Consider the following 23,836-nt stretch of genomic DNA (forward strand, 5'->3'; position numbering starts at 1 on the left):
TTCTAGGAATGTATTGGTTCCAAATTTTTCTTGGTATTTATTTTCCTCCTTCCACCTTGAAAAACGTTTTCAGTTTCTTACCAGTATAAAGGTTTCCACTTATGTTCTACTGTACATGCACATATTGGAAATAAAAGACAAGGTTACTTCACAGCAGAAACAGTTAAAGTAATTCAACTGAGAGGATACACCTGCTGATAAACAGGTTGAAGAAGAATAATAATAATACCATGTTTTGTACATAGAACTACATGGTATGGTTGAGACAGTAAAAATATATTAGTGTGATCTCGAACTTTTCAGAATAGGTCCAGGTTGGTCATCATCAAGAAGAGCATCTTGTAAACCCAACAGAACAATTTTCATCCAACATACTATCTTTGCTTGATGGATACATTCCTTGGGATGAGTTCCACAGTTTTTCTCAACATTTTTTCCAAGAACATCAGGTCTTGGCTACAAAGTGCCCTGTGTATTCACCCAAAACAGGCCACAGTATATTGGGGTTAGTCCCACAATCAGTTTCTATAAAAATGTTAATTCAATCCAACCAAGGATTATTTATCGTTTGCACTATCATGCACCATGGCCCATGTGTGGAGCACAATTCAAAGAAAAACTGTCTTGGAAAAAGCAAACATTTGTGAGCATGTTAAGAATGGATTAAGAACTAAGGGGTCATCTATTTTTGTAATTTTCACAAGAGTACCGAGTACTCTTTCCTGTGCCCCCCCACCCTGTGAAAGAGTACAAAATATTTTTTTTTTGTGGTGCCTGAGGCCCCATTCTAATTCACAATGCACGGCTATTAATCTGCAGTGGACAACTGGAGCCTGGGAGAACAGTGGCAGGAGGAAAAACAATGTCTATGACATCAGAGCAAGTCACCTGGTATGCTCAGAATTCAACTTGCTACCGGCAAGAAACACATGATAGGCCTATATACATGTATATCGTCCAATACGCATCGCACGCACGCACAAGTGTGGGCCACTTTCTTTACATGAAGATTATCTACACTTGTACCATCCATTGCGCTTGATTTGGAACCTGAACATGTGTGCAACAGGAGTTGAAACTCTAACCAGACTGCGCACATATAGCAGCAGGAAGCATAACTTATGGCCAGTTTATAATTGTCATTTTTAACATGTTTCTAAAGCACACATAGCCAATAAACCCCTCCCCCAGCGTATGGTTTGTAAGCTCATGAAAATGACAAAAATGGACTTCTCACACTTCAAAAATCTTTGTTGATTCATTAAGATTCACATGTACTTTTCAGCATCAAGTTGAACATTGACAATTCATCACTGACAACACAACACCCTCTGCACAATTTTGAAAGTATCAGATTTTGCTGTCAGTTCTGAATTTAAAATGACTTGGCAAACACAAGGCAACAAATCAATTCCACCATTCGAATTACAGGTTGCTACAGGTTGATATCATTAATATCCATAAAGGATTCCAGAGGCAAATTGAATGATTTCTTTAATCAAATAATGACTAAATGAAATGAAGATAATCAATTCCTACAATCACTGTTGACTATGGACTCATCTAATCACCTTTTTTAAATGCAAAACCAGCCAGCTTGGAATTAGTTGATGACACCAGTGGCTTCTTGACTACACCACTGTCTTGACCTATCAATTTCATCTGACCTTTGACCCTTTTCTCTGACCCCTGCGTGACATCACCATCTTGAGGTAGTTTACGTTTCTTTCCCTCGGAGAGTTCAGTCATTTCTTGGATGGCATTTTCTTTAGGTTCAGTGTCTGCTTCAGAGGATTGAACCAAGAGTTTTGCTTTAGCTCCCCATTCCTGTAAACCAAACATTCACAAGGTGAAAAGTTGACTTTTGTTGTAGAGAAGAATCTATTACAGGCACTACACATTCTTGATACTGCAGTGCCAAGGCCCATTGATGACGCATGATTGCATTTCAGTTGATAATAATATTGTAACTAAATTTGCCGATAACATGACTGTATGGGACTTGATTCGACGCAGTGATGAAAGTGACTATCCTCGCCAGGTCGGGAGGCTCATGGGGTGGTGCTCAGAGAACAACCTCAAGCTGAATGTGGCTAAGGTAAGGAGATTTTTGTTAGAACAAAACGCTGATTTCTCCTTTGTTGAAAGAGTTGATGTTTTCAAGTTCCTGGGCATTTACATTGCGAGCGACCTGACCTGGTCGGCACAAGTTAACCACTGCGTGAAATAGGCCCAGCAGCGGGTTTTCCTCCTACATTAGATGAGGAGCTTCAGTTTCGGTCAGCAAGCGCTGACTGATTTTTACCGGTCTGTGGTGGAGAGCGTTTTGACACTCCATCACGGTCTGGTATGGCAGCTCCACAGTGGCCCAGCAAACACTCTTAGAGTAGGTCATTAAGACGGCGTCCAGGATCATCGGTCAGCCGCTGCCATCAGTGGAAGGAATTTATGTGGCAAGGCTACGGAAGAGGGCTGTGGCTATTGCATGGGATGAGTTGCACCCAGGCAATGCTCTGTACAAACTTCTCCCTTCTGGAAGATGGTACAGAGCTGTAGCGGCTAAAACTAAACGAGTGGCAAGTGGCATCTACCCCAGTGCCGAGCAGGAGCTGAACAACTCAGTGTAGTTTTATGGAGTTCTTTTATGCTTTTTATTCTTCGCTAATGTAAATGCATTCCTTATTCCCGTCTTTGGTATATTTGTATTGTAGTATTAATCATTTGTTTATTGCCGTATGGTTTTTTAGCAGAGCAAGGACTAATCAATGTCCACCATGTATGTTATTTATATATGAGTGGCGAATGAACTATGAATTGATTAGAAGTCATTACAAGTATTACACAGCTACACTTGTGTGCCTTTCAGTCAAACTAAAACTTTCTGAGCCTATGATGGACAAGAATTATGGAAGATGCATCAGTTTTGATAACCCAGTACCATGCATTTGAAATGTAATTTGTGTCTTCATGTTCAATCTTGTTGGTTTGAAGAAGTGTGCTACAGATTAATGGTCAGGTGCACAATACCAACCACTTAACTGGTGAAAAAAACTAGAAGACAAGGGTACTGCAATATACTTTCTGTTGTGTGTGTAGGGGGGTAGGTAAGTTGTCTCAGGTGGAATGACCCAAGGGATTGATTCCCCAGCTTCTGCTTCCTTTGACCCTCAGGTTTGTCTCATGTTATCAGTTAAAGACACTTGCTTCATGCTATGATTTTGTTTAAATTCTATATATTTAATTAACCAATGGTTTCATGCACTACATGCCATTTACAAATTAAACTCTAGACAGGAAATAATTTTGCATGCAACATTGTCAAAGAGGTGAAGTGATTTGTATCTAAGCCAAATGAATGGTTCTTACACCACTGGCATTGATAAATTACCTTCTTTTCTTCTGGTAGAAGTGATCGCCATCTTTGTGTGGCCAGCTTTATCAGATCAGATTCAGACAGCTCCGCATTTTCTTCAGCAAGACTGGATCGATTCTCTGACAGCCAGTAGGAAAAGGCTGATGGTGTTCTGGGGGAGGAGAAATGAAGATTGAAAGGTATCTGATCAATACAAGCGTGGCTCACAAATACAAAGACAAGAGAGCATGAAGTGTGTTACTGAGGATTTCCCAAAATCTTTCAGAAGAGTAATAACACAGCATGCATTGTCTGACAAAGTGTGATCAATGGTCAATAAAAACTGGTTTTAATTGATGGTGACATCCCACAGAATATGAATCCAACACAGTTCTTTTACACACGACTACATAATTCGGTACGATAGAATCTGACTCGGTTCATGTCATAAACTGTGTTCCCATTGGAATTTACCACAACTTTTTGTAGAATGACAGACTTAAATTCAATAGGGACACACTGTAAACTGATGTCTCTGTCACTTTACTGTGACCAGAATGTTAACTATCAAGTCGCAAGTGGTTGCAGAAGCTATCCGGAAAGCTACAGTAAGTTAATAAAGATGCTAAAAACATCTGCCATAACCACGCTATAAACCAATTTCCAAATTGGACATTTTCCTGTATTACATCACAGCTACACAGAGATAAATAGCAGATGCATGAAAATGGTGGCCTGGTTCCCTGTCTCCTTGATTTATGACACACTAATGCTCACATTATAAGCCTCGATAGGAGCAGTGTGCACACGGTTATGGTTTATTCTCATCCATTCGCCTTTTGAAACATGGCAGACTGAATCAAAGTTGTTGGATTTTTAATTGGTTTAGATGTCGGTGAAAATGCTGAAGAATATGTAGAAATCTATAGGATATTCCGTCAACACAGATGAGAAGAGGACGTATGCACTGTCTTTGAATACTGGAGAAAATATTCATTTTTTTTCCTCTAAAAATGTACATATTAAACGTGAATACTGTACTGTGATAGCTCTCTATTCCATACAATGTTAGCACATGCAAATGTCATATCATGCTTAGGTCAAACATGATTTGCACAGCATCTGCAAATGTGACATTCTGCCAGTCTTGCATGCCAAATAAACTTTCTGTAGCATTTACAAAACTCCATATTGGACTGAGCAGAACACTGACATAAAGGAATGTTGCGATAAGTTTCTGCGTGGTCACAAAAAAAAAGTCTAATGGGAACATGGCTTTAAATGTTGCTCTTAGCTACGTAATCACCGACTCACTTTTTGGATGGAGTGGATTCTTCTACTACTTCCTTTACATTCTCATCTTTCTCCTTTGGTGTGGGTGACTTCATGTTGACAAAAAGGGTGGACTGTGTCTTGCCTTTTTTCTGCTTTGGTTCCGATGGTTTTTCAGGTGCTGTGTGTCAAAAGAAAGTCCTAATCACTGTGAACAGATTGCACAAGTCAATTGAAAGATGTATTAACTGTTTTTTTAAATTAAAGACTACCTACACAGGTAAACGCTAACAGGAATTGTCTGAGATTTCTATTTCTAGTTTGTGAAATTATGCATCACTGACAAATTCTTTGTATTAATTACATAATTTCTGCTTACAATTTAAAATGATACTACTACTGTGGGTCTCCCAAATGTGAGCTCACTAAAAAAGTGAACAATGCTATGACAAGTTACAAGTGACTCTGAGTTGTTGATACATGCATCCAAACCAGTCTGCAATGATACTTTATTAGCTTGATAAGTACAATCAGACTGACTTACGACTCTTGGCTTTCAACTTGGTAGTTTTCTTCATTCCATCAAAGACACTACTTCCTTTGCTTGCAACTTGAGTCTCAGAGCTGGTCCTCTTAAATGGATTCTTCCTTGTTTGGCTGCTGGGAAAGGCTGAGGTTATAACTTCTGTGGAATTAACAGGAAAGTTAACTTTATGTCCGGTTTGGATGTAATGTTATTTTGCTTAAGCCACAAAGAAAAAAAAGGATAAAAACAAATCTTTTTGCCATACCTTACCACAGCCAGTAGGGCACTACAAACATCCAGTTTGTTGATGTGAGCACTGCAGTTAATTCTCTTCATCCAGAATGGGACGTCCTTGGCTGGACTTGTGTCTATTTTTTCCAAAGATCATGTCCATTCCATGCAAATTCCACCTTGTATCAATTGATAGCTGACACCCTCTATTCCTTACCTTTTTTGGGTTTGATGTGAATTGCTGGTGCTTTCCTTGATTTCATCTCTGGCATTCCATCGTCATCATCATTATAATCACCTCCATCATCTTCCATTCCTTCCTCTTCTTTTTCTGCCTCATCATTACCATCTTGTCTTGAAGTGTGGTGAGCTAGAACTCTTGACTGAGACAGCGTTGACCGTTCTACTGAGTTCTTACCTCTCCCACTGGAGATAGAAAGTACAGAATTATGTTGATGGAGACTCAAATCACACAAGAGTGAGCAGGCAAGGTAAAAAGTACTCTCAGTGCTCAAAGTGATAACAACTGTCCTGGGTTTAGAAGCATACTTAGGCTGAAATTTAAACATTGTTCTAATTAAAGGACTTCTATCACATGAATGTGACTTTAATGCTTGGAGTTTTAGTATGGAGAAAAAGTGACAGAATTTTATCGGAGATGACAAAAATCATAACAAAAAGCAGTAATAGAAGTAACTCCTGTAATATGTTCCACTCAAAGACTTGGACACCCTCACCCACAAAAAGAAGAAATCCAAAGGTGAAATTTTGATTCCAAGCTTGAGCTAGAACACTTCAAATTGCTCTTACACTGAATTGGTTGTATTTGCATAATACCCATCATGCTCCTCTTCTTCCTCTTCCATTTCATCGGCAGCCATTACTTCTTCCATCATCTGTTGTGCTAGCTGGTTAAGTCGTTCTGCCAAAGCCATCCTACGTGACCTACTGGCATATTTGATTGCCAAGCTGACAGCATGTTGTGATGTCATCAGCTGACAGATCTCAGCAGCACGGTATTCTCTGTCGGTACGACATGCTAGCTGTAAAATCAGAGATTGAAAAAGAACCATTCAAAACCAAATATTTCTGAAAACTTTGAAAAACGTACTGGAATAAAAAACAATAATTATTTTCCACTTTGTGACATCCATAATGGATTGAGAGGCAAATTTTTCAACACACACCTCAAATTTAATCCCCATGCATGCTACATCAAGTCAACTTCTCACGATGTCTGGTTTCCAAACTTCCCTTTAAACCCACAAGCTTCCAGTGGATATAAAAATATTTCAGTTCATTTAGGCCAGTCACCTTTGATCTATAATCTTTGTAGAGCCTTTTGAAGTGGTAACTAAATGACTTGTGAGGCACAATATATAAAAGCCTGAAACACATTCATTGTTGGTTCAATTCACGTACAGGTCATTTTCAACATGGCATTACATATCTAGTAAATAATATGAACTTGTAGATAGATTTTTAACTCACCGCAAATAGCTTCATGATATTGTCTTGTTTTTCTCTGTCAGACTGTGCTTTACACATCTCATCAATCTCATAACCCTGTGATACACTGTAGTTAATGTGTTTACTCAGGGTATCTGCCCTCCAGTAAGCCTCCTGAACAACAAAAGTGATGTATAACAATTTAAGAACAGAACTTGTCAAAAAAAGGAAGTTTAACAATGTCCTCAAAGTTTATAGAATAGAGCACAGCTCATCAATGCCATCAAGAGCCAGACTATTTGGCTTCTGCTCACCTCCATGATTCCTTTCTCAGTGTCTAGATCACAGAGAGGTATTTGGAATGGTAAGATCATAACTGCAGGTCTAGGTAAGGTTGGTGGGAAGGGAGCTCCCTTGCATTGGATGCATCGTAGTTGCTGAGGATTTTCATTCAAACCAACCACCCAGAAATGATCTGATCGACTCTTGGTCTGAAAAACAAAGAAAACACAATCACTATTTTGGACGAATTGGTTTTTTTTACAACACCACAAACAATATAATTGCATACATGTACGATTGAAAATGCATGTACTGTAGTGCTAGACACATTTTTGAAAGTCCTTTCCTTTTTTGAAACTAAGTCTGGTTTACAATATTTCAACTTTTAATGTATGCATCAAAAGCCTTTTTAAACTGATTTCTGTCATATTAATAATTGTGGACCATTGCAATTTATTGAGAATGGTATGAACAATAAATATAACAAGGAAATTATTATCAGTCTAAATGTAGATACCAGATTCATTAAAAGCTAATTACATGTAGAAAGTTTGAAAGACAGGAGTTAGGTCTTTCCAAAAGGGACAGTTAGCTAACAGCTAGACAGCTAAAACCATAAAGCAATCCGAAGTCTGGTGTGACGGAGGTGAAGTAGGGTAGAAACATTAGCCAAAATGAAGACTGGGTCAAACAGCCATTCAGCTGAACATCCTTAAAGCAGTTCAGGCATCTTGTTGCTCATAGTAGAGTAGCTATAGGAATAAACAGCTAAACAGAAAGCTAGGCTAGCCAAGCCAGCTGCCAAGCTAGCTCATAGTAGAGTAGCTACAGGAATAAACAGCTAAACAGAAAGCTAGGCTAGCCAAGCCAGCTGCCAAACTAGCTCATAGTAGAGTAGCTACAGGAATAAACAGCTAAACAGAAAGCTAGGCTAGCCAAGCCAGCTGCCAAGCTAGCTCATAGTAGAGTAGCTATAGGAATAAACAGCTAAACAGAAAGCTAGGCTAGCCAAGCCAGCTGCCAAGCTAGCTCATAGTAGAGTAGCTATAGGAATAAACAGCTAAACAGAAAGCTAGGCTAGCCAAGCCAGCTGCCAAGCTAGAAAGTAATATTAGAGCTGGCTTGCACAAGGTTTTTCAGTAAAAAACAAAGTAGGTAACCAGTCACTCTGCCAATCAACTGGACAAATTCCAGGGTTCCTAATATTACCATACAAACAATTGAACAATTTACAAGAAGACATCTTTTCCCCAAAAGTGATTACACAGTTCATACTCACATGATTTTTGGTATTGGCGATCTGAACCCATGATGACAAAGATCGATTTAGAAGCCTAACCACACCCTCTGAGTCCACAATACAAGGTGTTCCTTCAGCAGAGAAGCTGCCATCACAAACAAAATATAGAGAAAAGAACTATTTTTAGTTGTATTCAAGTGGTTTCTGTGCTCAAATGCCTTGGTTGTCACAATAACTACATGTACATCAAAAGGTTTATGCAAAGATTTCAGAAACTGAAAGTATGTTACATGAGGCTTTTATGTATACAACGAATGTATTCTTTGGAATATAATACATGACACAAGTGGCCTGATTTTACAGCGCTTTAATATTTAATTTTAAAACTAATCTGTTCTCTGTTGGAATTTTAGAACAACAGTCTTAACACAGTTTTAGTGATCTAGTGTATTTCCTAAGCCTTATGTAGTAGTTTTGTTCAGATTCTTTTTAAAAATGACAACATCCTTCAACTGAGGCATTCATACAATTCATTTTCACATCCTACACACAAAAATAATAATCTTTCATTTTCAAACATAAAGCACTCACCCAAGCCAGACCAGAGTGGCCTTTGGACTAACTGGTAACCTATCCCCCGAGACAATGCAACATTTCTTTCTCCCTCCTACGTGTAGTAACTGGACTCCTAAACACTGCTCACCTGGAACTCCTATACACGTGAATGTGAATGCATCATGTTAAATAATTGGTTGCACTTCATTAATATTCATAAATGCATCACACAAGAACATCAGATTCGTTACAAGCCAGTCAGATTTGATTGTATGATGACCCTGGGATGGCACTGGAAACCAGCTATTTCAATTTCCGTCAGTTTACTTTATGACCACAAAAAGCTGTAAAATGCTAATATCTTACATTTCCTTAAAAAAATATAAAAAACTGCTTCAACTTTGCTAACGAACCGGTGCAACCAGTAACACACGGATCACAACAATTGTGAGGGCCAAACACTACTTTCTGGCAGAAACTTTTCCTGCCTTTGAGAAAGATTTTCGCTTTGATTAAAACATTAAACCTTTGACAGTAATTTCTTTTTGAGAGAAGTGCTGTGCTAATCAGTACACAAACCTCAAACCAAGCAACATGAGGAATTAAGTGAGCTATAAAAGAAATGTTCTGGACAGGAGAGAAAGATCTATTGTGATATGTAAACACAGATGTACATGCATTACCTGTCCCAGCATGGTAGACAATGATGAGTTGGTTACCATGACCAGCTATGCACACTACTGGGCCAGGTAAGGCAATAACTTCTCGCTGCATACCACCAATACTAAACAGCCGCACTAGACGTTTGTCGGTTGCTACAGCCAGCCATCCATGACCAAGGGTCAGTGTCTATGTATTAGAGGTAAAAGAATCAGGGTTGTATCCAAAACTGTATCTTTGGAACTATTTCAAACACTGATACATTGTTTGACTAGAAACTTAAGGCTGGATCGTTGTATTGTACCTTGCTTAATTTTTTTCTTGACTTCAGTGTCTCCTTCATACCCATAAAACCACATGAAGTAGCTTAGGAAGAATGTAGAGAGAAAAATGCTGCAAAATTATACAATTTGGAAATGTCGCCAATTTTGTACTGTTGATGTATATTGTATCTTTTGAAATGGCAAACAAACACCACAGATGCCAAGGTCATCTATCCATTTGTCACTGGACATGCATTAAACACTGTAAACAATGCACAAATTCAAAGGATCATTTGTCACTGTACAGTACTTACAACTGAGAGTTAACCTGGGCATCAAAAATTCTCTTCAATTAACTCTCCCCAGGGAATTTATTTTTGTATAAAAAAGTGAGATGTGAAAAACTTTTCCCACAGTGGGAAATGATTTTTGCACCTTTTCACAAATGTGGGAAATTATTTTCATGTCTTGTGAAAATGAGTGTGAATTCAAATTTCAAATTCCAATTCAAAGTATTTGCTTTCAATTGAAACATCCTGTACATGTATCTCCACACTCCATTCGGAATATGTATAGGGCTGAGCGGAATATCCGAATAACTGAATATTTGATTGATTATTGAATATTCAAATATTATTTTCCAAATTTGAATACTTGAATGCAAAATTCATGAAAAGGGAAAAAATTTTATTTTAAATGAGAAAAATTGCACTATGGAGGCTAATTTCAAGCAGATCCAAATGAAGAGTGACATAAATCTTACAATGATTCAATTTAATTCACTTTTCAAATATTTGACCTTCGATTCAATCAAATATCAGAATATTCAATCGTACCAACTGGCAGAGTGTTGAACAAACCATATACAAAATCAGTTGCAATAACGCACACAATTGTACATTTTAATTACTATAATAGCTTCTCACATCTAGGAGTAACTCCAGCCACTATTGAGGAAGATTTAAGAGATAAACAATACTTTTGCCCTGTTGAAAATTTCAATTGGGACAGCGTGCAGTGCGTGGACCAAGACCAGCATTGGTACACAAGACGCGTCAAGGAGGCCATCCACATCCGCCTGAATGGACACAACATCAACAGAGACAGCGGCATCGACATCCCGGGTTCTAGCTCCCCACCATCCGCCAACACAAACACCGGAGCGCAACAGAGCCACACCGAGGACACGTCCCCTCACGCCCATGAAGTGGAGCGTGCAACGCCCGCTGAGGTCGCCCGTACTGCGTCTGCAATACACGGCGGGGGACACGCGGAGGATGCGGTCCAGCGGTATATAGCGGACCCTGCAGCATCCAGACTTCAGTTGCCTGATGAAGGCTAGCAGCACTAGCAGCCGAAACGTCACTACCAGCAACACGACACCGCGAGTCATCGATTATCTTTTTACTGTATTTGTCATCCACCGCGGTGATTATGTTTATCTCTTCTATAAATTAATAATTAAACAATTTAAAAGGAATAGAAATTTTCAACAGGGCAAAAGTATTGTTTATCTCTTAAATCTTCCTCAATAGTGGCTGGAGTTACTCCTAGATGTGAGAAGCTATTATAGTAATTAAAATGTACAATTGTGTGCGTTATTGCAACTGATTTTGTATATGGTTTGTTCAACACTCTGCCAGTTGGTACGATTGAATATTCTGATATTTGATTGAATCGAAGGTCAAATATTTGAAAAGTGAATTATTTGAATTGACTCAGCCCTAGTGATGTTCTTAGCTGGAACATACATACACTTGAAAAACTTGGACTTGTTTAGACTAGGAATGTAAATGAAGCATTCATACCAAAGCATTTAACAAAACACTGTTGATGCTTCAAAGACCTCTTTCAGGTCTATCCTAACAAGAATTTTGAAATGATTTGTATACCTTGATGTTTTCTCCCTTGGGCATTGATGTTGTCCATTCCTTCTGGTTATCCCATGATGCAAAGTGATAACAGACCACTTGACTGACAAAATATAATAAAAAAAAAAAGATTTATCATTGTAATGACCTTGTCAATAAAAGCTAGTTCTTCTAAATTAATTATAGACATACATTTTGATATAAAGACCCTCTTTGTTATGTTTGTCCTCTAGAGAAGCATTCATTATACAATGATCAAAAATTCATTAATCGCTTGTTCCTTTCCAACCCCCACAATACATGTAATTCAACATTTACACATGTATAAAGTTATGTTATAGTTTTTTTAGCACTAGTAACAAAAGAATTGCTTTAAACACTTCCTGCCAGGGGATTCCGGTACCGGACATGTATGCTTTATATGCATGGCCGGGGTCTCTGAACTCGGACAAAGGTAGGGTTGTCCCCACTTACAAACTTGCGTATCGGACCCGATATGCAATTCTTTCTGCCCGATATGCTAAAAATGGGCCGATACCCATTTTTTCATCCCCGATACGCACAATATAATTATGATAGTATAGCTCAGAATTACATTTATTTAACATAATGCAGATTGCATGTCCAGAAAATCTAGACGAAAAAGCAGTTAATAGTCCTGCATTTTTCTGTGTACGTGTACATACTATACATGTACGTACCCTACATAGTACATGTAAGTGCACAACGCTTTGGCGGCCACACTGCACACCGTACATGTACATCGGCACTGAACGTTCCTCGTGGCCGGTGTTGCATGAAATCTGAACTTCCGTCATGGGCGTCGTACATGCACCCGCACGCATACATGTATGTGTTTTCTCTGTGCCATGTGCTCAATACACGCCATTCACAGAACTTCCAACATCGACCCCACACACGTTTTTGTTCATGGCGGCAGCCGTAGCCTCTGTAACAGTATTAATGGCATCTACGACGGGGACGATATTTCTCGTTGCCATTTCACCGCGTTTTGTCTCACGCAAAAAGGCAGAAACTCAACCAAAGATACACATAAGCCAATAACATCAGCAGTCTGTGCAAAGAGGGAAACCCAAAGGCAGACGAAGCAGCCACCTGCAGCACGTGCACAGAAGGCGCCAGGTATGATCACAATGGCTTCACAAAATGTTGGTAAACCACAATGGAAAACCCCTACAATTTTGAAAAATCCTGGGGAGAACCCTAAAAGGGAACTGGGCCTTGTAACAAACACCGTACTCGGAACAAAAGACCAGGCCACTGGGCATTACCAACATTTTTTCACTCTCAAAAGTGGAGATAATTCAGCCTTGTTTTGAAACAGTGTACCACGGTTTGGGGCATTTAGAGTGAGCTGATTACCACTGTGGACAAAAGCGCTCCACCATCGCAGCGATGAGCCACACAGCACCGCTGCATGCTAATCTGGCCCCTATTGAAAAGAGGTCAACAGCACACTGTGCCAGGTTCGTGAACAAAAGATGTTGGGAAATGTCAATGTTGGGAAACCATTTGTTTATTCATAAACCAAAAAGAACTTTTGCATTTAAAGATCAGCTTACCTTTGCACATCTCCAGAGCTCTCACTACCGAGTAGTACAGCTTCAGCTGAGAGATCAGCCATTGTACGATTGAGCTGATTGTCAAAATGCATGGCATGATGGACTGATGTGTCATGGAATTCAACATCAATGGAAGATTCCTCTTCAGTTTCGTAACAGCGGATAATTCCAACAGAGTTCCACTTCTGCAAGTCAAAGCAGTAAAAAGTTTCGGCAAACAGTAACATCTGTTAGCAATTATAAAGATGAACAAAGAAATCAGCTGAAAGTGGGAAATGAACCTGTAACTCCCAGAATACTCTACCACCTGAGCTACCCAGTCCTTTGTTAGCGGTTTTCTCCTCTGTAAATATCCTTGTTCGATGGTGCTAGTCAAAGGCACCTATTAACAAATGGGAAAAACCACCAACACATAGCTGGATAGCATAGTTGGTAGAGAACCAGTACAGTGTTCCAGAGGTCAAAGGTTCAAAATCCCACTTCAATTTCTTTGTTCTTCTTCATACTCAATATATAAGCACTCACTCAATTTCCCAATATGGTTTGTTTGATATTTTTACTCGTTAGAATGGAGTTTAGTGTTGTGTGGTTTCACAGTTACCTAACAAATTCAGTGTCCAAAATAGCCTATTACCAAATCTTATGATCTTCTGAGTTTGACTCGCTAATCCTGAGAGAATTAGTCTTGGAAAGAAAAAGTGATGGTGACAGTGGAAGGGTAGACACCCTTACCATGAATCTACTGGATAGATGTACTGGAGTAGCAGCTGGGATAAATGGTTTTTGTAATGGTGTGGGTTTGAGCCCTTCATAAGTAGGTTGAGGGACAATACTGTCCAGAGCTCCTGACGCAATACTGACACCATCATCACCAGCACGAGAACTACCATCTAAAGATATCAAACACAAGCAACAATATGGTCAAAATGCAGATTTGTAGATGAGGGAAATCTGTAAATCATGAGAGTAGCCTGACAAGCTGACCTACTATAGATAGAAATGATGAATAAAGTATATGAAAACAAGATAGAGAACGATACAAATGGTATCAATAGACATACGTATACCTGTGGAATGCTGTGGTGACCGAGAACACACCGTCATACTTATCCCATTTAATTTGTGTCTCAAAAGAATCTTTTACATATTTATCTTTGCAAAGACTACATGCAGGTATCAACTAACCCACTGAATTGTCATCATCTTGAATTTGCATGATGCGTTTATGCTGCATAATTGGCATGACATCATCACCATCTTCTTCTTCATTGACTGGTTTCTTTGATGCATTCTCAACTTCTGCTTGAGTGATAGCATCCAGAAAATCTTCATCAACTGCATCATCATCAAATAAATCAGCTGACTGCTTGAAAACAGGTACCTAGAAACAATGAGAAGGCTAACATTGAAACAATGAGAAGGCTAACATTGAATAGCTTGTGGCTTGAATTCAGACTGGAGGTCTTTTGTTGGTCTTGTGTGGTCTTGTGAAGGTCTTAAGTGTTCTCGACTACAAGACTGATGCCCAAATACACTGATTGTTACAATGATGGACACCTGAATGTAATTGCTAGTAAGTACACACAATGCCAAAGGATTGTAAGCAGACAGCCAATCAAGTGGTAAGAAAAACTTGGCAGATTTTTGATTTTGGAAGATTTGTAACACCATACTAATCGTGGTGACTATTCATAAAACTAGCTCTTGATAGCCTTGGTCAAGACGTTCGTCATTAGCCACACTGCATTGGTTAGCTCATTCTCCATTGTGTACATGTCCTCATGTGCATTGGCAGGGGAAAATCAAGCCGAATAGCGAACTCATGCAGCCAGCAAGTGTGTAAATCAGCTGAATCAGGAAAACGCCTTAGTCCAACTGTTTCCAGAAAGGTTTAGGGCAGTGCTCACTATGATAATAGCCCAAGTTTATGTTCCAAATACTTTATTTCAATGGTTAACTGCTGCATGCATGCTGCGTGCATTCTGCGTGCAACCACATACCCATGGTACGATCATTAAAAGTGTGTAGAACGCAGTGAATTGCGTGCGGTACAGTATTTTGAACAGTTCATTCACTAGTGAAATTTTCCCAGGTCTTGACGTCTGGAACTGTCTAACATGGAGTAATAGTCTAAGTTTCAGTGTAATAGATGGTCAGTGATAAGGCCTAAACCTAGCTGTACATGTAGATCGTCTCAGCTTGGGTCCAAGTTGTCCATGTACCTTACAGCACTGCGAGGGCTACGCGATGAACAAATTTACATCCAACCATGGAGGTGGTCCAACTCGCACGAAAGAAGTTGGTATAAATGGCACACACACGCTTCATGGCTGCCAGCTGTTCGGGACAGAAATCTTCTATTAACTAGTAATTACCAATGTAGATTTCAAATGAGTTTTAGTGCAACGACGCAGTTCAACCATGACTCAGCCAAGCTTAGCCAGCATTAAGTTTTGATGATGTGGTTGAATATTATGATAAGGACACAGGAATGAGCTGTGGACAATCCATAAATATGCACTCCCAAACTCATTTGGTATTCACAAACAAGCTTTGCGCAAGAAATCTTGCACAAAATAAAGAAAAACATAAGTCTTTGCGTATAGTTGGACCAAGGCGTTCATCCGGCTTCAGCTGATCTGCATATCACGCTGGCCGCGTGAGGTCACTGTTCGCCTTGATTTTTCCGCTGTACATGACAAAAACACACAATGGAAACGGATAGCTAGCCAGTACGGTACAGCTATTGACAAACACCTTGACCAAGGCTAAGCTTTTGGGGTTTTTCTTCCACTTTGTCAATTACAAATACTATAGTGCAATTCTTCAAGCTTGTGTCTACGAACCTTACATTCCCAGTGTGGACTCATGATCAACGGATGTTCAAATGATGCAAGAAGGCAAGACATTTTGTTAAGTTACCCATGCCAACAGGATGTTTCTCCTTCTCACGAAAAGGAAGAGAACCAGTCAAGGAAATCATACCAAAAAATCCGGCTTACAATAGTCTTCACAGTTCAAGGAAAAATAAGTATTTTTCTTCAGTGCACGAAAACAACGGAAATGTCCACACTGGGTATGCAACATAAAACTGTGTCATGTTGCTACGCTACCTGTAATTCTGTCTTTCTGTCTGGCGGTATGACATTATCTAATACACCAACTTGTCCCATGACATCAGTATATGCTATCTCATTCCCATTTGCAGGGTTCCAAGCCATGCCACTTATTGCCAGACCCTTGTTGTGTTTGGTTCTGTAAGACACACATACATGTATGGTCCCAAAGTAACATCAGAAGATTACACTGAATGAACACATATTGTCTTTGACAGAGAGCACTGAAGACCCTTTTGAGGTAGCCATCTTGAAAAGATGGCAAACCAAATCAAATATTTTAGTGAAACTATCACTGAGTCCCTTTCACTTGAGCTTAATACCAGCCCATCTCCTATTGTAAGATATTCACAAGAATATTTGTACTTCACAACAGATGATCTGGCAGGAATTTCATTTTGAAACATACATGTAAGCTCTCCAGACTCTTTCACTCATCAAGAAGGCATACCTTCCTGAACAGTAGGCTTTCAAATTATTTTGGTTCCTAAATCTTGTGGACCTTAAGATCATCATTCTATTAACTCTGGAAAAAAAAAATTTAAAACTTATTTTTATAACAAAAGATCTGACCACAATACTGTCCACATGGAGATTGCATATAGCTACAAGAGTACAAAGGAGGGCAGTATGTGAAATCTGGGAAGACATCTAACATACAGACTGCTCTTTCAACTTATATTGTCGTACCTGTCAATGCACTTTTTGGTAATGATGTCCCATATACAGATATTGCCATCTGTGTTAGCTGAAGCCAAGAATTGCCCACAAGGTGACCAAGCAGTTAATGACACAAACCCACCCACATCTTGAGGTGTCAGTGTGAAGGTTACATCCCAAGAATCTCGCTCATAAATCTGCACTTCCTTCTCAATAGGAACAGCTAGGAACTATTGCAAAAAAAATAAATAAATTGTTTATATTGCAATGTTAAAGATGAAAGGGCAAATCTATTCAAACGTGATCACCGAGAGTAGAACAACCAGATGGACAACACAATCTTCTACTACTGCTTAACACATTGACTGTCGACTATGAGACCAATTCAGTGATGGATGTACTGGATTTTGACCAGTAAGAATACGCTGCAAATGCTGTAAAGCCTTACTGCAACACCCCTACCAGACTGAATGTTTTCCAAAATCAGAGAATTTGGAAGCCTAGGGGGATGTTCGGTATACCCAAATGTTCGGTATGGCAGTATTATAGCAGCATTCAACTGTAACAAGACAAAGAGATCAAGTGACTCCTCATTGTTTCTGAGGAAGTTACACTTCAAAAGATTCATTTTCACAGTAAAACTCACCTCTCCTGACTGTGGTTTCCATGACAACCTGCACAGTGTTTTTGACAAGCTAGAAAGAAACAAATAAAATAATGATAATGTCTTTTTGTTTTGTCTGTTATACCTGTGGTAATAGAGCCACCCATTGGTGTTATATGAGTACATAAACACGTATGGGAACCATGGCTTTTCTCTTCATATTGTCTGTGCCAAAGTTTGTTCGTACATAGATGAAAAAGAAGCACCCAATGTCGTTTATACTGTGAAACTCTAAATACAAAAGCAAATACATGTACCTTATCCTACAGGTTGTCACTGTAAGGCTGAAAGGTTACAGGAAAGGTGTTTTCTGTCATAGGTTTTGCTCTCCAAATAAAAAAGTGCTAAAGCTCTGGTCAAGAAGCGAATCTGTGAAACAGTGTTAACAGAACCTCCATAAAGAGAACACCCATAAAAGTGAGCCAAGATAAGACATGACCCAAAAGTCCTCAACCTTCCAAAAACTGAAGAACCGAGGACTGTTTATGTTTTTGGAAAGCATACCTGACATCACTGCATTTTGGTATGAGTGACACTGATTTTTCCCAGGATTGATCTGCAATGTTCCAGATTTTAAGTGTTCCATCACAGCTTGAAGATGCCTGTTAAGAAATGCAGACAGTGCTATGGTTTAAAACCGTCATGTACAGCATGTCTTTTTATCAGATTTTATTTTTCAACAAATATTCTGAGGACTACAGTGTATGTGGGAAAGAACATTTGTACAATTGGTGCATTTCTAAGGTTCTGTACACTCTTTGTTTGAAGCCTTTAACCTGAACTGTGTGATTTTTATAAACCTTCAGTTTAAGGAAATCAAACAATGGGAGCAAATCACTTTTGACCACTATGGAAACTAATGAATTCAATGAGTTGATAAATGCATGATAAAACAAGCTTTTAACCAGAAATGTTCTTTGTAACTCTGGTGACAAGGGTGTCATATCCTACAAACTTAGCAATTTCTTTATCGGCACACAAAAAATATAGAAATCAAATGAATTACTTTAAGTAGGAACCCAGTGTTACACTCTGTGTGCTTAAACTTTCCTGGATATACAGGCTGTAAAAGGTAACAGTAACTTTCTTCTAACATCCTCAATTCTTCAAAATCTACTGGAACATCTAGGTGAATTTTGAATGAAAACAGATGGTAGGGTTATGCCAAGCTTCTGGGACCTCATCATTTGTAATGACAACTTAAAAACAAATATGAATAATTTTGAAATACTTACAATGTATTCATTTTTAGGATCTATTGCCACACTGAGAACAGGTGCATTGTGGCCATGGAAGGATTTCTGATTAGTGCCCTCAATATCAATGCATTTCATGGAGAAATCACTGTAAAAAAAGGGGGAAGACACCAAGATTTGGTCAAAACAGATGTTCCCCATGTAAAACAATCCTGATGCCATGGGTCTTTGGCTGGATTCCATGTTTTCATCTTGTGTGCAGGCAAATGTTTATTACACTTGGGTCAATTATATTACCTTCTTGATATAGGTTAAAATAACCATGTGAAGCATGGGAATTATGAGTATGATGAAGAATGCACTCATGCTAATGCAGAGGTTGCACTCCTGCTATATATGCAGTAAGGAGTGAAGTAAGATGCCCAAACACTGCCTTAGAGGATTTACATGTATAAAACCACGAGGGGAATTTTCCATGACTTTTGTCAAAACAGTTAATTAACAGACAATTTCTAATGAACTTAGTCTATAATGAACAATGAAGACATTTAGATAAAGTAAGGTACCAGTATCAGCAGATTTTTGAAGAAAATTAATGAAGAATTAAAGTGTGAATGCCAAAAACCTGATATACATGAATGAAATTAACAAACATTTGGTGAAACAATTGACAACTGTATTGGAAAGGATCATTATAGTAATTCCATGCAAAAGTGACAAATACTGTGAAAAATGGAAAACATAGTTTTGAGCTACTTTGCAATACTTCAGTATCTCTCTTCACGCACATGTATATGTCACATAACATTCCAATGGATGGCAGACAACTTACAAGCAGATAATTCTTCAACAAAATCTTTTGAGTTTACCTGGCACCGGCTAGCAACTTCTCACCATCTTGACTCAAACAGAAGTGGGTAACAGGTGCAGTGAATCTTGTCACAATCCCATCTGGGCTTCCCTCTGGAAAAGTATGAGCCTGAATTGTGTTGGCTTCAGAGGCTGTGTACAGTCTGTTGTTCTGAAGACAAAAACCACAACACGAATGTCAGACATAAAACAGCGAGGCATGCAAAGAAGGATCATTGATCTGTTTCTACAACCAATAAGGTTTGTATTAAGCCAAAGTCTGACAAGAATTAGTTCAAACAACCAATATTCCAATGGAGGCCAAAAATTGTTCAAATTTGTACTGTGAATAAGGTTTACAATGTGCCAAGTTCCTATATTTTTGTTTAATATATTCTTGATATAAAACGCAACTAGCCAAATCCCCATGGGTCATTCTTGACACACTTTTATTCTATTAAATACTCGTGATATAACCATCCGAGGCTCCATAACTTGTGTCTATGATTCATCCTGTGTGACTTCAGCCTGATATTTAGGAATTATAGCTGCAATAGAAATCAAGAAAGATCAGTATATTAATTTCCTATTCCCAACTTTCCTTTTTGTGCATACCTTCAATGCAATAGCATAAGCAACATCACCAACACTAACAGACTCAGGATCATCATCGTCCATACTCTTCCATATTCGAATATCACCATCACTCCCACATGTCAGGATATGTTTCCCCGTCTCCTCATAACAGACATCAGTATGACCTTCACTGTGACCCATCCTCATCTGTTGTTTGTTCAGAGGCATCTTGACAGATTGGCGGATGAAAATTTACACTAGAATGGGGGGACAAAATGTACAGAATATCCTGAGAAGTGACAGGTTTTTTAATCAGTCATTAAAATGTTTCATCCTTTATGACATCAATTTTATTGATCATATGCTGCTTTGTTTTGCACCTGTTCTTATTTACCCCTTCTGTTGATTGTAGGAGGTCCAATAATATTGTGATCCTGGGCAAATCACTTCACCCCTATGTGCTTCTCTTCACCCAGGCGGAGTATATCAGTACCTACATGTATGAGGGAAGATATTGGTATATTATGTTTATCCACTGGCGCAGGGGGTGTAGTCAAGGCATTTACTTGGGGGAGGGGGGGGGCAGGTGTGCCAGAGTCACTTTGCTGACTTGTAACTTGTTCCCCAACCTTGTATCTTGTAAAATTCACAAAGTGCAGAAATTGGACATCCGTGGTTCTACATGTACTCTATATTTCATGCTTCGGGGGAATGCCGACGGCCAACATATATCATTTACATGTATGTACCAATTTTGGATTCACTTGCCGACTAAAGCTCTATTTGCCTACTGGGATTGATTATTGGAAGGGTGCCACAACCTCCCCCCTACATCCCTCCAGTCACTACGACCCTACGTTTGCACCTGATATGACAGAATTGGGCTATTATACTCACAGGGAGTTGAAATGGTTTCAGAAATGTTCGGATGTTGCCGCCCAATATGCAGGGATGATATTTTGCCACTTTTGGTTTACAGATACTGAAAGATACTGTGAGATCCTGTGTGCCTTACAAATGCTTTGATATTATTATTATATTAAGTATACATGTACTAGTAACCATTGCTCCACATGTTTGAATCCTTGGGAAAAATTCTCCAATTTCAATGAGCCTTACCCATTATTCCAGAGATAAAACTGGCTTTTACTGCTATTCACATATCTGCCATTCACACTGAATGTTTAGAAGGTCCCTGAAGGTGATTTCACGTAGTCAAGTTCTAAAGATATCCTACCTCAACAATGCAGCGGGATATGGAGTCACAGTTGACTACCCACAGTAAATATGTTCATCTAAATGTTTGTCTAACAACAACTGTCTATTCATTGTGCATTCCTTCATTCTCAAAATCTGACTCCTTATCCACGTAGCGAAGCTACACAGTAGTGCTATGAACTTCATGCTGGGTTGTCAAGCTAGCTGTTTAAAATGTTGAGAAATATGTACTTCAAGGAGTGATATTTTGCAAAGATACGCTTAAACTGTTGTGAGACTAATAAAGTGTCTGTTTTCCATGTAATTTGGGGATTTATTTAAAGCAAAATGGTTGAGCCGATTTGTGTGGTTCCCTGACCACAGATTTCCCAGATGTCTCTATACATAATCTTAACAAGAATAGTCGGAATTATTGGGACTGGTATCCAAAGCAACATAAACGAATACGCTGCATCTGTTTTTGTTACGTGACGTACGGCCACAAGAAAATGCAGATGTGTGTGGATCGTTGAGGGACGAGAAGTGAGGATGGTAGTAAAACCTTATTTTTTGCCAATAATATAGGTTAAACGTTACAAAATACACTTGGTTAGCTATTACTATAGGGTCTTTAGGGGAAGATTGCTTAGCAAGGGCAAACTGATGTTTTATCTTGTACGATTCTTGGGCAGCTATCAAAATGCCATAGTATCTGACTCTTGAGCGTGCAGAACCATAAAAATGGTGGAGTGCAGTAAGGCCTACAGAGTAGTGCCTTACTGTTCAGGAAGTAGCCTAGGCCTCTTATTAGTCTTATGTTTTCTTAAACTCTGATAACATCTTTCAAGTTTCATGTAGTAATAATAGTATTAATTTCAGTGATTCTGTACCAAGACAAGTGGAAACTACCCCCAGAACTGTGCGGTCCAACGTCTGCTCTGCTCCCATGTGCAGGTGACGTGGGAGTCGGACCCCACAGTTCTGGGGGTAAAGTGGAACTTGAATCCTACTAGTCATGCCAGTAGTAGTACTAGTAAGCTAGTAGGCCTACTGTGACAATGACACGGTAGGCCTTACGGTTACAATTGTAGGTCTAAGCTAAGTACAGGATGCGTTTCTTAAATCGAAAAGGTGTTTTCTGAATACCCCCGACGTCCGCCCTGGAGCGGGCCGGACGTCGGACCCCACAGTTGAAATATAACTTAGGGCCTACCTCCTCTCAAAAGCGGTTTCATCTACACATACCTCGGATGTGCCAGGGTACATTTACACAGTTACACTACAACGTAGAATTTCAACTTTCATAGATAGTAAATGGTAGTACATCATACATACATGTACAAGACATGATGTGGATGCGTTAAATTCCCACCCAGATTTCCCGCGAAATAACGTCATCACGCGCCAACGTTGACAAATTATAATAGAGGGCGCCCTGTACGCTGACCATGAAGCTCTATGAGTGCAGTGTTTCAATTCAAGGAAAATACTCCGCCGGGGGGCGCTTAGAAAGTAACCCTACCGATTCTTTCGAAAAGAGGGGTCTATGTGGCCAAGAAATTGTGGAATTGTGAAAATATGGCCGAGAATCATCTCTGTAGATTCAAGAGCATTTATCTGGGGAAAAGCAGACAAAAATGCGATTGAAAATTTGTCAGAAGAGGCCATGAAAGAAGGGATGCTGAGAAAACTTGGGAACATTTACTTTGTGGGGGCGAGCTTGTTTGAATTTAAAATTCATCGGTTAACCTACTAGAAATTGAAAATCAAATGATATGCGAAGGACCAAACAACGCATTTTTTTGTTTGAGAGGCATCAGGGACTTCAGTTGCCTGCCTGGGGGTCCAAACTTTGTTGATTTTACACAATATTCAATGGAGCTTGAATTAGTTCAGTGCTCCCCTAGGGTTGCACTGCACAAGATACGCGCCCACAGTACTAGAAAACAGTGCAAAATCACACTAAAATAGCGCCGTCTGTTGACTCTCGGGAAGAAGTTGGCCTCCGATTTTCCCGCCACTGAAAATTCTAGATTAGGGCCAGACGTTCACTTTTCGTTTCAATTTTATCGGGGCTAGCCACGCGATTTTTAGTTATTCGCCCTTCCTCGAAGATGCCCGGTACCCCAAAACAGTAATAACACTATACGTTAAGTTCTGAATGTAGCCGCCCGCGTCTATCCAAAAGGGCCCACAGGTTGGGGTGTTTTGTGAAAGAGATACCCCAAATTGGAAACCAACAGTCCCAAATTTGTGATCTATAGATATATCTCCATGGTCCCTCCTGACTATGG

At 39.3% G+C, this 23,836-nt stretch overlaps 1 protein-coding gene across 9 annotated transcripts; it reads right to left on the bottom strand.

Annotated features, from left to right (window-relative positions):
- Positions 1-13: 13 nt before the first annotated feature.
- Positions 14-22,970, bottom strand: wdhd1 (WD repeat and HMG-box DNA binding protein 1). 9 transcript variants are annotated; one of them, XM_087146484.1, is made up of 25 exons: positions 22,756-22,949; positions 21,583-21,767; positions 20,740-20,838; positions 20,385-20,602; positions 19,790-19,941; positions 18,960-19,068; positions 18,229-18,326; positions 17,707-17,755; positions 17,091-17,290; positions 16,398-16,539; positions 14,470-14,665; positions 14,017-14,174; positions 13,285-13,469; positions 11,723-11,804; positions 9,591-9,756; positions 8,944-9,064; positions 8,392-8,497; positions 7,145-7,321; positions 6,873-7,004; positions 6,192-6,424; positions 5,599-5,807; positions 5,169-5,309; positions 4,667-4,805; positions 3,389-3,524; positions 14-1,827 (listed from the first exon to the last, which is right to left on the bottom strand). In XM_087146484.1, the coding sequence occupies exons 4-25, from the start codon at positions 20,571-20,573 to the stop codon at positions 1,564-1,566; spliced, it is 3,384 nt and encodes a 1,127-aa protein (XP_087002610.1). In that variant the 5' UTR covers positions 20,574-20,602; positions 20,740-20,838; positions 21,583-21,767; positions 22,756-22,949; the 3' UTR covers positions 14-1,563. The 9 variants fall into 9 exon arrangements, with proteins under 9 accessions (XP_087002610.1, XP_087002622.1, XP_087002625.1 ...); XM_087146496.1 differs by lacking the exon at positions 21,583-21,767 and having other exon boundaries at positions 22,878-22,970; XM_087146499.1 differs by lacking the exon at positions 21,583-21,767 and having other exon boundaries at positions 20,726-20,838; positions 22,878-22,970.
- Between the last annotated feature and the right edge of the window lie 866 nt (positions 22,971-23,836).

Source organism: Acanthaster planci, linkage group LG01 (assembly GCF_054643075.1).
Source record: "Acanthaster planci isolate LZ-2023a linkage group LG01, COTS_SCS, whole genome shotgun sequence".
Classification (NCBI taxonomy): Eukaryota; Metazoa; Echinodermata; class Asteroidea; order Valvatida; family Acanthasteridae; genus Acanthaster; species Acanthaster planci.

What these genes read in the sequence shown, in the direction of transcription:
- wdhd1 (XM_087146496.1), bottom strand. Translation starts at nt 20,573, where the DNA reads ATGCCTCTGAACAAACAACAGATGAGGATGGGTCACAGTGAAGGTCAT. An exon ending in CTGAGAAAGGAATCATGGAG is followed by an intron (nt 7,005 to 7,144) that starts GTGAGCAGAAGC and finishes TTTGTTGTTCAG; the next exon opens with GAGGCTTACTGGAGGGCAGA. An exon ending in TCACATCAAACCCAAAAAAG is followed by an intron (nt 5,310 to 5,598) that starts GTAAGGAATAGA and finishes TTAATTCCACAG; the next exon opens with AAGTTATAACCTCAGCCTTT.